The sequence below is a fragment of the Callorhinus ursinus genome, unplaced genomic scaffold (assembly GCF_003265705.2).
Source record: "Callorhinus ursinus isolate GAN/ISIS: 27379988/994484 unplaced genomic scaffold, GSC_fseal_2.0 scaffold6, whole genome shotgun sequence".
Classification (NCBI taxonomy): domain Eukaryota; kingdom Metazoa; phylum Chordata; class Mammalia; order Carnivora; family Otariidae; genus Callorhinus; species Callorhinus ursinus.
The window spans coordinates 31,874,745-31,890,764 of record NW_027397068.1 but is presented as its reverse complement, the minus strand read 5'-3'; the positions used below and the strand labels follow the sequence as shown (position 1 = coordinate 31,890,764).

General features: G+C 35.9%; 1 protein-coding gene across 1 annotated transcript; it reads left to right on the top strand.

Annotated features, from left to right (window-relative positions):
* The first annotated feature begins 5,175 nt into the window (after positions 1–5,175).
* LOC112815629 (protein CEBPZOS-like) lies at positions 5,176–5,647 on the top strand. Its single transcript, XM_025861688.2, has one exon. It carries the CDS (start codon positions 5,176–5,178, stop codon positions 5,416–5,418), a length of 243 nt encoding a protein of 80 aa, XP_025717473.1. The 3' UTR covers positions 5,419–5,647.
* The last annotated feature ends 10,373 nt before the right edge of the window (positions 5,648–16,020 follow it).

Below are 16,020 nucleotides of genomic sequence, written 5' to 3'. Positions count from 1 at the left end.
AATTGCATTATAAAAGAGATATTGATGAAGACCTACCTTCCGTTAAGGTAGTCTAAAAATGAGGGGCACCTGGGTGGCTCAGTCGGTTAAATGTCTGCCTTCGGCTCAGGTCATGATCCCAGGGTCCTGGGATTGAGCCCCGCATGGGGCTCCCCGCTCCGCGGGAAGCCTGCTTCTCCCTCTCCCACTCCCCCTGCTTGTGCTCCTGCTCTCGCTGTGTCTCTCTCTGTCAAATAAATAAATAAAATCTTTAAAAAAAAAAAGGTAGTCTAAAAATGAGCCAAGAAATTCTAGAAACTTTTAAATTAGCACAGTAAACCCAATTTAGCATGTTTATATAACATGATTATATTATTTCTAGACAGTCTGTGTATTACTAGGCATATTTTTTTAAAAACTCAATAAAAATTTACTAAATTATATTTTTAAAAAGGCTAATTTCAATTGGAAAACTAAAAAACAAACAAACGACAACACAGAAAAATGTGATGGCAATACCAACACCTACCATCTATGTTCTAGGAATAGTTGTTATAATAATATGAAATAATGTTCTACCAATTGATAAACTTAATGTTTTATAAGCAAAAATAAAAGCTTAGAGGAAGTTTGAAAACGTTTACAAGTGAGCTTATTTGTTATGTATAATTTTGTGTTATTATATTTTAACAATTACTAATTTAAGCCTAAAAGATGAATTGGATTTTAAGGCTAAAAGATACAATTTTCTGTTTCATATTTGGGATTTCCTTACAATGTGGGTTGTCATTTTATTTATTATTTTGTTTTAACTTTGTGTGCTCAATTTAAGTCTGAACCCCAAATTTTAGCACTATATGACCACCAAAACAGAGATCAGCCACTCATGTTACACCTTGTTTGGGGTACTGCTTTTGCATTCTCTGGCCATTGGAATCTTATCTCTGAAAATTCATTTGGGTATACTGAGTACAAAATCTGGTTCCAAGCAATACCTAGAGAGGCATATGGTATAAATATTTTGAAGTATGATTGCATTATATTCTTGAGCCATTATAATATGAAAACCCCTGCAGGATCAAGGCCCCAGCCTTGTTTTGTTTTCCCAGGGCCCTGGCTTGACTTGCAAAATATGAATTCGAAAATATCATAATTACATCTCATTTGAAATATTTAATAGCTCAGATCTTTCACTTTCAGTTTCTTTGTCAATGGTCTAAATTTTGAGGTTTAATTTTGCAGTTATCACTAGAAGTATTTTAACTCATCTAAAGTATGATAACATATAGAAATATGATACTTGCGATGTATCAATGTTATATTATTATTAACAATATTTTCATGCTGTTATTATTAGACAAAAATAATCAATCTGGTTCCAGAATGTGAACATTACCTTCAATATAGGTAAAAGGAAAAAATATTTAATATGAATGGGAAATTATAGTAATGTATATTAATAATTAATGTCTAAGATCATTGGCATTTCCACAGTCAAGAAATGACTTTCTCCCCAACCCAGATCTTTTTTGCCTGTTAATTCCAAAGAACTTTAGAAATACCAGACTGCCCATTTGTTCTACAAGTACTATCAGAGTAGGTCTTCATTTGACAGATGAATTATCTTGTAATTTAGAATTAAGGTTGAGAAAAAAGTTTAAAATTTTTCAAAATCTTAAAAATGACCTAAAATATTTTTCTTATAATTCACATTTTTATTCTATAGCTGGAATTAAATAGAAACTCCAAAGCTTATAATTGTCAAGGACTGTAAGCTACTTTTCTGTAGCGGTTGTTTTATTTGATAGCTTATCAGCAAAATGAGGTAATGAAAATAAGTTACACAGTACGAGGGTATTAACTTACACAGTAAGTGAGAAGTAAGTTAATAATAGGCCTGTGAAAGTGCCTATCACATGGTAGATGCCCAATAAATATGAATTCCTTACTCTCTGTCCGTAGTAGCACAAATAATAAATGCCAGATCATAACTCAAATCTGCATATTTTTATTCCAAAACCAACCACTATATTCCACATGGTTGACCCATCTTCTATTCACACATTTAGCTAAATCGAAATGCATGCTAGTTTCAGTCAGGGCCTATCATGCCAAAGGGTATCAGTGTATTGCCACGTTTTTATGATTAAAGTTTATCTGTGCAAGAAGCTACATATGAAAAAGCTGTCATGGCTTGACCTCTGGATCATAGGAAACCAGCTACATTTTACTTATTTTTCCATCTGTTCTTCTTATATTGGTGGTATATTACCCTTTTATGACACATAGGCTCTTATAAACACCATGCATGCAGTGAGCAGTCAGGGTGCTTATCAAGAGTTTTCTCCTCTCTTCACTCCCATAGTATATCAAGCTTAGATTTCAGGGTCTATTTTTTCACAAACCCTCTTGATTTTACCTTAAATTCCCTTGACCATCTGTCCTTTTGGCACATGGCTCTGCAAAACCACAGTTCTCTATCAACCCCATAACCCTCTTTTTCTGTGCTGGAGAAAATCACAGGAAGCAGGAAGAGTAATTCCATTAAAATTCATGAACACCAATATCAAATAGATCCTTAACAATTCACCCAACTTTCCACAACGTGATTTCAAGCTCATTTCTCCTGACTCCTTTCATCCAGCTGTACTTTCAGTAATCTTTCTTTTTAAAAAAAAAAAAAAAAAAGGTTTCATTTATTTATTTGACAGAGAGAGACACAGCGAGAGAGGGAACACAAGCAGCAGGCAGAGGGAGAGGGAGAAACAGGCTCCCCGCTGAGCAGAGAGCCCAATGTGGGGCTCGATCCCAGGACCCCGGGATCATGACCAGAGCAGAAGGCAGTAATCTTTCAACAACCTAGATTGTTGTATTTGAAAACAAGGGAGTTTTTATCATCTGGCTTATATTCTCAGCCTTAAGTTTCAGTGATTCTCTAATGATCAATGATCAAATGGGCAGATATATTTGTAAATGAGCTCATGAACTGAAATTCTCTCCACACATGTTGGCGATGGCATTGTTATCATTATTACATTTGTTGATTTGCAGAACGAATGGCTGATTGGGTTTTTTACTGAGACAGAAAAGAGTAGACTGAGTTTGGGAGAAAGGGTAGGAAATCTTAAATCCTGAATGAATTCTACAATTATATTATACTTCTACCCCTAATATTTAGTGATCTTTCATCTCTAAAATTCATTTAGCTAAATGAGAAAATACCAAAGACGATTTTGACAGAGGCATTGACAATAGTTGCAACAAAATCCCTGATCCTTCCTTTTATCACTCAAATTGAAAGACTCTTTGACCACGACTTAGACTGGAAAAAGATGTATTTCATTTTCACTAAATATCAATGTGATGATTGGTCAATGTTCTAATCTGTTTTGACAGTAACTAGGCAGAGTGTTATTTTTTCCTAAGATCTGTGAAAGCATTATACTAATGATGCATTCATCCATGACACTTGAAGGTTATTTCCCTTCAAAGATACTCAAAATGTTTAACATACGTTTATCTTCTTCAGAGCATAAGTTGAGAGCGAAAGAGAAAGAGCAAGCACTATTGGTAATATTCAATATATAAGGATATTTAAGCACAAAGAACTTGGGTTTGATTTATCCAAAGATGCAAGAGAAGCAACTGATGGAACTCAAAAGAACCTAGCTTCCCAGGTTCCCAGCCACCTCTAAGAAATATTTTTCCTCCCAAATCACACTTCCTTTCACTGGAACTGCCATTTATGACAATGACATCTGGTTTCACATATCTTTTATTTTTTGTACATATATCTTCTATTAAATGCTACTGAAGGAAAGATCCTATTCTTGAATAACAGCAAACGCTTTGCTTTTGACCTATCACTCCTCTGTGGAGGAGGAAAAATTTCTGTTTTCAGTCAAAAAAAAAAGTTACTTACTGAGCACATATTATGGAAGATCAATCTTCATGTTTGCAACACATTGTCTTTAAATACTTACCAAAATACCCATCAAGTGCTCCTCCCACCAAACATAAGTATAAACCATGGCAACCATAGAGCAGTTCTGAGAGTCAGGTAGTCTTTCCACCTGACTATTTCAGATAGCTGCAAATACCAGAAAACTGCTTAGCAGGAACTCAGACACTGTGTCATGTATTCATTTCATACAAGAAGTTGAGGGAAAGACACTACTTGGGTCGCTTCTTACTTTCTTGCTGTACCATTTTTGTAATGGCTGCTGACAGACATCGTCTCTTCCCTGCACAAAGGAAAAAAAAAAAGGAAAGAACGCATTGGTGGACAGTGAGCAGAACCTGGCTACTTGTAGCTGCAAGGGATACTGGGAATTTGATGTTTTACTTTTACTTGAGAGACAGGCAAAGAAGGGGAGTGGAACAGGTAGTAAGTGAGCAAACCCACCATTTCTGCTCCACAGTCTCTCTACCTCTGCCCACTTCTATCTTGTCTAGTCAAATGGAAGAGCCAGCCACTGATTCAGAGAGGAAATCAGGAGGATGTTCTGGGAGTATAACCTAGAAAGCTTTCCAAAATTAGCTCTTCTTAATTAATGGCTATACAAATTCCCTAGTTCCCAGCATCATAAATTGATTTTTCTCACAAAATAAGCATCTAAAGATGCTGAAAGAATTACTAAAAGAGCTAGACAAGTCATACTAAAAAGCAAAGTTCTTATAATGGAATATCTAAGATACACTTGATAAGGGAAATATTAATAGCTACTTGTGCTGCATTTTTCACACTCCCAGCTTGCCTGTTGTGTATGTATTTAATAATATGAAGGCCTGTAAGTAGGAAGGCCACCAAGTCACCCTCACCAGGATATGTTTATCCACATTTTTAAAATGACTTACTCCTCTATTCCACTCAGGATTACCCTGCCTTCAGGAAAAAGACTGAGGTCAGAATCATCTAGCATGCTTAGAATAATACAAGATGAAGTTTGTGGCACTTGTCATGTGACTTTGAGCAAGCTATTAAACCTTTTTGAACCTTGCTTGTATCATCTATATATGAGATCTTTATAAATATGCTGGAAAGAGGCTATGATTGTCAAATAAAGCAACTTTTGTCACTGTACATGTAAGGAATTATTACTAAGGTATCATTTCATTCTGAGACAACATTTCTGGAAACTTAGTTAAAAATTCCGATGCATGGCGCACGCGCAGGCCTGCATGTAAGACCTCAGGATGGCCCGCACTACGGAACCAGTGGCAGAGAAGATCTTTAAAGAAGTTTTAATAGTTGAACTCTTGGGTGTTTTTGGAGCATATTTTTTGTTTAATAAGATGAACACAAGCCAAGATTTCAGGCAAACAATGAGCAAGAAATTTCCCTCCATCTTGGAAGTTTATTACAAATCCATTGAACAGTCTGGACTGTATGGAGTCAGAGAACAAGAGCAAGAAAAATGGTTGAATAGCAAAAATTAGGACCAGTCATCACGTTCAGCCTCCCATCTAAGCTGTTTGAGACCTTTGTGAGGGAGAAGAAAGATGAGGACACCACATTGCAGACTCCTGGCCCCACAGAACAGAACAGGAACTTCTGGTCTGCCATGGCTCACAGTCATTTCCCATCCACTATGCAAATCCCCTGCTTTTGTTTGTTGCTTTCCTTTGGCATTTATTATTAAAGACTACTGTTTAACAAATAAAAGATTAGGAGAGGAAAGGAAAAAAAAATTCTGATGCATGATAAAGGAAAACCAACAGTAGTACTTATTATTATTACTATTATTATTATTATTAACATAATTTCTGTGTTTTCCTATGTGTCAGATACTTTGCTAAGAATATTAGATACTTTGTTCCTCTTCAAAAAAAAAATACTTTACAGATGAGAAACCTAAGATTTGTGAGATCAAGTAATGAGCCCAAGATCAACTTACCAGTAAGTGGTGGCCCTGGATTCACACCTACATTCTTTTAATTGAGTTCAAATGATTTCCTAGTACCCAGTATATTAGGTACTCAATAAAAGAATCTGAAATTATTCCATCCTGTTGTTTATGTCTATAAATTGTGCATCTCCTTTTCGAGCTGTGCTTGGGATCAAGTAAAGGCAAATGAGCTTTTGTTACGCTTACCCATTTTTCAGGAATTACGTTACCTTCAGTCTTACCTACTCTTTCTATTGAAAGGAAAGTTTTGTTGATCTCATACCAAATTCTTTATGCAGCATGTTTGCCTCAGTCACCATGTGCAGGATAGAATTAAAAAATCTTATGGGGATTGATCATAGATTCTTCCATCCATCCATCTACAAATCCTTGTCGAATACCCTACTAAGTTTTCAAACATCTTTCTAGGATGAAAATTTGACATTTTTTTTTAGGATTTTGGTAAAGTGAATCAGAACTTAATCAAGAACTGGATAAATGTTTAAAAAAATAATAATTGACATACATTTTAATAATGATTGTATTATTTTACTAGTTATTAGGCAAATATACATTCCAGAGGCTCTTGGCATTTACTGTTGATTAACATGGTCTCACCTGGGATGGTGATGCTAGCTTTGATTTCAGTGGCTTTATATTTCTTGTATAGTTATTTAAAACTGATAATTTAGTTCATGATGCAAAATTATGCAATTGCTATGTAGATTAGCCATTAAATCTTACTTTCTATGTGGACATAATTTTACTTTAGGTCACTAAATAAAAGTGAAATTAACCTCTTTATAAACTAGTTATTATTTTATTCAACTGCAGATTTACTGATTAAATGAATCATAGGATAGTTACATTTCTTATAGAGGCAATTACAAGCAGGTCTTCATTATTGGCAAATTAAGAGAAAATTATGCTACTGGAATACTTCCACAAATTTGTGTATACCTCTAACATTGAAAATAGAAGATCTAACAGTAAAATGTTTGATTTTATATGAAAGAAAACAAATACACAGTTTCAAATATTTATTTTAATTTGTATTCCCATGCTAATTCTCCCAAATAAATTGTGTTTACATGAGAATCTCTTTTGAGATTGTTTTGTAGAAAGTGTTTAGGGTCTAAGTACAAACAAAATATGTGTTATCCATTGACATCTGGAAGTCTCCATAAACTACAGTTTGGCTGGAGGCAAAAAATAAATGACCCTTGATACAAGAAGGCCCAGTCTAATGTCACTGCAACACTGGATTAAAAAATAGGCTTGGCAAGATATTTCATTTTCATGGTCCCAGTTTCTTCACCCATTAATTAGGAATAAGTATATCTACTGTAAAGTTTCTGTTTCAGTGTTCATAGATGCTATCTAGAGAATTAATTTTATCAGTAACCTCTGAAATTAGTGATGGAATATAAGGTATGTAAAAATTCCAATGCTAAGAATAAAATGAAGTAATGAACAGAATAATGGCTACTAAACCACTGTATATGGTACTGATGCTGCTAATATTATTATATTCATGTAGTTAGATTTTTACCACCTTTTAAAAAGAAAAATAGAGGGGCGCCAGGGTGGGTCAGTCGTTAAGCATCTGCCTTTGGCTCGGGTCATAATCCCTGGGCCCTGGGACCGAGCCCTGCATCAGGCTCCCTGCTCCGCAGGAAGCCTGCTTCTCCCTCTCCCACTCCCCCTGCTTGTGTTCCCTCTCTCACTGTGTCTCTCTCTGTCAGATAAATAAATAAAATCTTAAAAAAAAAAGAAAAACAGAAATATTTTCAGTCTCCAGACTAATTAATATATCTGTGTTTTTCATTGCTTTATTATTTCTGAGGTATTTGTAGCACAAAACACAGAAGTCTATTTCTGGTGAAGGCCTGGCAACAATAATGGGGCTCCTTTTAATCCATTTTCTCCCATGGGCATTGCATTTTTTAAAGGGTGACCTTTCTGTAGAAAATGACATTCAAATTCAACAATATGGGTCACAGTTTAAGGTATGGATAGGAGCTGAATTATTATTAGGCAGTTTGAATACTGTAGATTAACATTTGTCCAAGAGATGTTTATTAAATTTTAGCTTGCCACTTAATCCTCCCAGAACCTGAGCTTCTCATGTAAAACATTTCTTCCCAATAGTTGTTTATAAATAATCATGGGTGGAAAAGAAGTTGAACAATTTATTTGCTCTCCCAACCCCCAAGAACATTATTTGTCTCTATGCAGTCTAGATGATTAAATAGTCTGGTTGCTCAGAGTGGATTAATTTTCATCTATATCCACCTCTACATATTTTGGAGAAGAATGATATTCAAAGAGATTGAGTACTAAAGCTATAATTCAATTCAGGCCTGCTGTAAGATCTATACAATAATAGGTTTTCCGCATGGTTGATGAAGTAATTCAGGGAGGATTTGATCAGACCCTCCCATCATTCTTCCTTTTCCATTACACTTCACCTAATACTACGGAAAGTGGATTACAGTAAAACAAATATCATAAGATGATGAATCTGCTCAAATATATGCCCTCCTCCAACACTTTGTTAATCATTGCAGTGCTGCAAATATTAAAGATTCATTACTTCCTCATTGTACATTGCTCAAATGCAAATCAGATCTTAAGAAGTAGTCTATTATTTCCTTAAAACAAAGACTGTTTCATTATATATTGTATTTCAGTATTTTGTGCAACATTTTCATGAAGTCAAAAATTATAATACTTTGGTTATATTGCTGTATATTACAAATGAGAATTGGATGTATTTCAGAAAACTTGAAATAATTTAAAGACAACCTATATTCAGGACTTTCCATTGGTACCATAATACTGATGGTGCAAAACAAAGCATAGAGAATTCATAGTATAAAGCCATCTCTGTAAGAAATTATTTTGACAACTCATCTTTTAAAATACTTTATTATAATTCTACCAAAAAAACACACTTTTTTAAAAAGCAATATAAACACTGTGCTATGAGATCTAAATGAAATGTAAATAAGTATAGTCAATGTAGGTGAAGAATTAGATAATTGGAAATATATAAAACAAATATACAAAGCAAATATTTGGGTATCAGAAATGTCCACAGGTTAATCAGTTTATTCTAGTACAAATATTTGGAATAATTTAAATCATTCACTCTAAATTGAGTAGATTTTACAGTTTATAGTTAGACATATAACATCACATTGTTTAAAACCTTGGGGGCAGAAGTACTAGCTCACATTTAGAGTCATACTAATATTGAAACTGTAGAATTCAAAATGATTGTCCCTTTTGAAGGAGGAAGAAAGAAATACTACTGAATTTTTGTTTTAAATTAGAAGACATGTTAGCAAATGGGGGAAAATTTGAAACAAAGAAGTCAAAATATCTTATTTGTTTCATTCAGATTTGATTTTTCAAAAAAATCTGGCTTCTAGTATCATATAGTTGTAGTTTTGAATTAGTTCTGCTATAGATAAATACCCTATAAGCTTTTGTCAACTGTTCCTTTGTGTATATGCATTAATGAACATCTCATCACCAAATAGTAAGCTAATGAGTAAATGTAAGATTACAGCAAACTTTATTGTTTTAAATATATTATTATTATTCATCAAACCTAAAAAATAAAACACAGATAGTAGAACAAAAACTGTCATTTTTCTTTAGTGAGCAGTGTTCAAATCAGTATTTTCTTATCCCATTAGCCCATATGTGCATATTAACCAGTTTCAATTAGAAGCATAGTTCTGTTCCCATTTTATTGCAGAATCAATGTAGATACTCAAGGAGTACTTTGTTAAATAACTGCGGGCTTCCAGATAATTACAGAGGACATATCTACAAATATGTGAGTGGTTTTGCTGTCTTTCATTTTCTTTTGTGGCCCGGATTTATCTTTCTATCTGCTTTTAAATTTCTGTACCATAAGAAAAAAAAATGTTTGCCATAAATCAAGAAATTTTAAGTTAAAGTTTCAGATTCAAGTTTATAGTTTGTTTTTCAGGACCAACATTATTTCTAAGTGAGGATTCCTAAGAAATCCTCCCAGATCCATGCTCCCAATTTAAAACTGAGTCACCTCAAGTTCAAATCACATGCAGATATAGATGTGTAGTAAAGGAAGTAACAGAGGGAAGGCCTTACGGGCCTTCTCCTTCGAGGTGATTTGCTAGAGCCACTTGACCTCCTCTCTTTTCAGTCCCTCTCGGCTGAGCATGTGGCTACTTCCTCTCTCCTGTATCCTGCCCTCTCTCCTTTGCTCTACCCCCACAACCACACCCCTGCCCACCCCACCTCCATCCCATACTCCTGATGCCATAAACAAATTCTTCTGGACTGGCTTTGAAGGAGGGGGAGGGTTATTTATTAAGGTCCCACAAAGATTAAATCAGGTCATGTTGTGACATAGTCTCAAGGTCCTACGATGTGGGTGGGAAAGATGCATCTCATGCCGACAAGCCTTATGTCTCTAGTAAGCAGTAACATCCAGAAAAAGTATGGCAACGTGTAGTTCAAAGAGGTGCCAATCTTTCAGTTGAAGAGTTAGTGGATTCACTTGGAGAGCTCCTTCTATAATATTTCATGTTCAATTTGGTTTTACATGCAGCATAACACAAGCAAATATAAAATCTTAATATGATTTAATAAGACTTTGGGTATTTACCACCCAGGGGTGCAACAATAAAATATACGCCTACATTATTTTACAGCTACTCCCTAACACACACACACCCACATACCATTTTGACCTCAGACATGGCATCCATTAAAAAAAAGTAATATCAGTTGGCTAATCTATTTCATCTCATTTACTGTTGGAACAGTGGATAAAGGGACATTGTAGTATCTGATGCCTTCTGACTCGATGTCATCAAGCCATTCATTTAATAAAAAAATAAAAATGAAGAAAATGAAGAAAAAAAAAAAGCAATGAACAAGCCTGGAAATCAAGCAACCTCCATAGATTTCATTGTGATTCATCAGGTTTGAATTTCCTATAAAAGTATCTTGCAAGAGTTACTCTAGGCCTTTTACTTAATGTTTAATATTCACTTGATTATTGTTCCTCTCTTGAGGGATTCTTGCTGCTATACAGGTCATTTCATAGTTGGTACCATCCAAGTGTACCCTTTTCTTTGGTGGTACATTTCCCTTGAGTCATCTGCTTCTCTTTAAAATGGAATTTATCGGTATCTTTGTTTAACTTCTTGTGCAAGGCTTCTCCAAGCGCCTTACATCTATGTTCAGGCACTGAGTAAATGTGTGTGGAATGTATGTCTTACAACTCAATTTAAATTAACTTTTGCTAGGGCCAAGTCTTTAAAATATCAAGGTAGTTAAAGCAATTAAGCAATGCTATCTGAGCCATGACTCAACATCTTGGTTTTCAGATGATGAGATAAAATCTACCTGTTTGGGCTATTGCCTTTACAAAAATATAAAACCATCTGATATTCATTTTAACAGTGCATAAATCATGACAACGTACATAAATCAAAGGAATGTTTTCAATTTCAGACCCCAAGAGCCAAGAGAGATAAGCTGATCTTAAAAGATCCAACTAAACGAGGGAAACAGATGTCAGAGACTGCATTTCAGAGTTTTTTTCCTCTGTAAGAATGTTAATTTCTCCTCTTGTCCGTAATGCCCTAAGAAAGGAAAAAGCTGCACGCCATACCTTGTCATAATAAGTGCCCCTATCACCTGGAATTAAAGCACAAAGAAGCAGAGCTAAACTGAGAATGCTCTAGGCTGAATGACGGATCAGAAACATTACATTTCAGTGCTTCATTTGTACCAAAAAGCCCAAGAATATGGACCTACTTCGTGTGGGTTTCTTTTGAGGACTATTTAATCAGGTGCTTTAGAAAACAGAGTATAAACACTATTTAAAAATTAACTACATATGTTATAATATATCAAAGATACATGGGTATTCAACTTGAGATAGCAATCGTAGTATGTTGTAAAAAACACTGGAGTATAAATTGAGAAATGTGGGTTTTAATCTTTACTCTTCCGCCGTATGAACCCATGGCCCTCAAACAAGTCGCTGATGTAACACCTCTTTTATATTCCTTTAGCTCTTAAATTGGGATAATAATATCTCTGCTAGCTAGTTAGGATGGATTTTGTGAAAATCAAACAGGGTAATTATTTAAAAGTGTTTAGGAAATGTAAAATAACGTGGCAAATACTTTCACTATGAATTCATTTTGTGGTTACCAATAGCAATTGATTAGACTAGACCAATAACTTATTCATTCATTTGTTCGTTTAAAATATATATAATTTAAAATAATAATTTAGAGATTCTTAAAACCCCGTGCTGAAGTCAGGCATGCATACAAGTCATCGTGTTGCAGTTCAGTAATTCACTTTCTATTCCACATTTCTTTTTTTTTTTTAAGATTTTATTTATTTATTTGACAGAGAGAGACACAGCGAGAGAGGAAACACAAGCAGGGGAAGTGGGAGAGGGAGAAGCAGACTTTCCGCGGAGCAGAAAGCCTGATGCAGGGAACGATCCCAGGACTCTGGGATCATGACCTGAGCCGAAGGCAGATATTTAACCGACTGAGCCACCCAGGCGCCCCCTATTCCACACTTCTAAGAGAGTATGGATGCAGGATCCATGGTGTACTTTCATCAAAGAGGAGAGATTTAAGAAGGATGAGACATCTGGAAAGATGAGTAGGGGTCTGCCACACGCAGAAATCAGAGATCACTTCAGGTACAGAAAAAACATGAGCTAAAAGTGACAGCTAAGTGAAAAACATTTTAGAGAACTTTAAGAATTTCAGGCAGATGAGACATAGATTGAATGCTGAAAGTGTAGTTGGTTTGAGGAAAGAGGTGAGTACTGGACATGTTGAATTTGGGGTGCTTATGGGACAGCCAGATGGCTATGTGGTCTGGAGTCCAGCGGGGGATGTCTGAGTGAAACAGGGGTTCCCAGGTCCTCAATTGAGCTGCAGTGGCTTACTCCATCAGAGTAGATATGACGATCCAAGAAGAGTGTGTGATGGCATGCCTGGTGTATTTGTCATGCAAAACAAATAGTTTTTTTAACTTTTTATTTTGAAACAACTACAGATTCAAAGGAAGTTGGGAAGATAGTACAAAGAAGTCTCATGTATCCATTATGCAGTTTCTCCCAAAGGTTAGATTTTGTAGAACTATGGTACAATATCAAAACCAGGCAATTGACATTGGTACAATGAATGTGTATAGTGGTATGTCAATTTATCACATGTGTACATTGGTGTAACCACCATCAAAATTGGGATACAGAACTCTCCCATAACCAGAACTATCCCATAACCTTTGTGCTTCCATTTGATAGCCATATAGCCACATTATCCTCTTCTTTATCAATAGGTTAATCAACCAATGAGCATTTACTTCTCATGGAATGTAGGTGAGTCTACCACAAACTCTGAAATGTTGTCAGTTAGGCAAATATGTTGAGATTTCTTTCAAAGAGATGAAACTGATGGCCCATTGTGAAGATTTATCATACATGATTGATCATAAGCCTCTTAAGTGAGAATCCAAATCCAGAAATTTGAATCTGAAGGGAAAACTTTAAAATCAAAATTCAGGTTAACTTTATAAAGAAGAAAGAAAGAATTAAATTCTCCCCCTCTCTCTCTCTCTCACTCACTCTGTGAGTGTGTGTATGATACTCAAACCACGGTTGTGAACAGTTTATTTCAGCAATTCTCAGGAGAGAATGAGTGAAAGAACATTCAATTAAATTATATTAACTCTCGTTAGGCTTGATATTACTAAATCTAAACAAACATTGTTTCCTTTGATTTATCTCAATCTTACGACTTTCAGTCATCAAGATAAACTACCAGTGGGCAAATCTGACTGAGCTTTTTTGCTTTTATACAACTGTTGTACTTTGTTTCCCTGATTCTACTACTGCATTCTATATCCTTCAAAAAACAACCAGAGCTATCCTATGAAAATGTAAATTAGACTATAATACCTCATTTTGGAAACTTTTCAGTGGCTTCCCATTGTGTTTGAAATAAAATCCATATGCTTAGATCTCCCTTCAGCAACAAAGGACTTACTTCACTAGCTGCTGGGAATTTGGCCAAGTCAGCCCTCAGGTATCAGCCTTCCTTGTGGATGGCCTTGGCTGAAGAAAACTCTTTCTTCCAAAGTCATGCCTCCTTTCAGGAGCAGCCCATATCCAGTGGCTGATCAATGTTGCAGTACAGTTTGGAACAACTCTAAAGGGCCATCCCAGCTCCAGTGCTCCCGTGGAGTTGGCAGATACCTTTGTTGGAATTACAGTGCTGTTCATCGTCTCCCTTCGCCCTATCCCCAGTCATCTCTGCCTTCCAAAGTTGACCCTAAGATCATTGCTAATAAAGGCCCCCATGCCGATTTCTGTCTTAAAGACTGCTTCCAGGAACTCAGCCTGGGACCCTGACCCCAGTCTATGGGGATCTACATAAGCTGGCCCCTGCCTCCTTGTCCAATTTACCTCACCTCAGTGCCCCTTTGCTTGCTGCTAGACACAACACCTTCTTTTGCTTCCTCAGCTGCACTACCCCTTGAAGACCTCAGCATTTTCATTTCCTTGGCTGGAGCACTCTCATGGCTCTTTATGTGGCTGGTCATTTCTCATTTTTCAGGCATCTGCTTTTCAAACTCCTTCCCAAACCACCTTATCTCTAGTAACCCCTGGAAACTTCTTCCCCTTTTTTTCCCTTCATTTTATGTGTAACTTTGAAATGATCTCAACTCCTTCCTCTTGACTAGAAGCTCCAGGGAAGCAAAGATCAAGTCTGTTTGGTTTACCATTGTGTCCTTAATACCTAGAAGGGTACTTAGCACGTAAATGATCAGTAAATATCTACTAGATGAATAAAAAACTCAAAAATGTCTCAGGAATAAATTTTATCTTTATGTTCTCTTAAGAAGGCTTTATTTTCAATTTTAGGTTTTATAAGTGGTATGATATCAGAGTCAGTAACACATAACACACACACGCTCACACACACACACACACACACACACTTTATACACAAGCCATTTTGATATCAGTCTACTGCATACAAATCCCCTTCAAAATGGGATAGTATTTTAAGTGGCAAAGTTTAATTTTACTCATTAAACTTGACTCGTGTACTTAGCATTCTTTTGCAGTTACTAGACTTTTGCAAAGACCCTGCAATCATTTCAAATCATGACGACATTACTTCTCTCGATTGTGACATTACGGAAAACAAAGTCCTTCAATAGGCAGAACCCAGGTGTCTCCACCCACTTCTCTCATGTGAAGGGATTATGCAAGCAAGGGACAGAAAAGCACACCCTCTGACTCTGAAAGAATGTGACAACTCTGGAGGGACAAGGGACACAGAAGCATGCTGCAGAATAAAATAGGTAAGGGACTCCAAACATCCACATGTGAATTCACTTACGGAAATTACTCTTTTGATGAATCAGAGCAATCACTATGAAACACTCAGATTTAAAGTGAAAGGTAGAGCCTGCCCATAACTTCTATGAAATTATCCATCTTAGAACTTTCCCAAGGCCTGGACCAAAGAGCAAATATCTACCTGTCAGGTGACTACAGCTGTATCTTGCTACCAGGAACCTAATAGGCAAATTCACTTTGAAGTTGCTGAAGCTCATTTGTGTCCACATGTTCTTTCATCTCGTGCTCCCATTTTTATGTGCACCAACACCTGGCTCTGGGAGGAAAACAGAAATAATATTCAAGGCAATGCTGTGCCGTCAGTGCTGAGTACAAAAGCTTAGTGATAGATATTTTACTTATGTTACTCCAAGTTTGACTTGCAAAAGGCTGAATAAATCATCCCAACATCAATACACTAACATCCTTCAAGATGACTAATTTACCTTGCAACAGAAGCATCTTCCTGAAAAGGCATGTTTTGATGGAAAATAAATTCTCTCTAGGCACGTATTTCTGAAGCATTAGAATTAATCATTTTGGAACTGGGGAGAAAATATGAACATTTTTTTATGAGGATCTAGTTTTATTAATAGAGACATAATTCAATTTTGGCTCTATTCTAGCTCTTCTTTGGCCATTTGTTTTTCTAACAGTGACAGGATATTGATTTTTTTTCTAGGGTTCTAACATGGAAAGAGC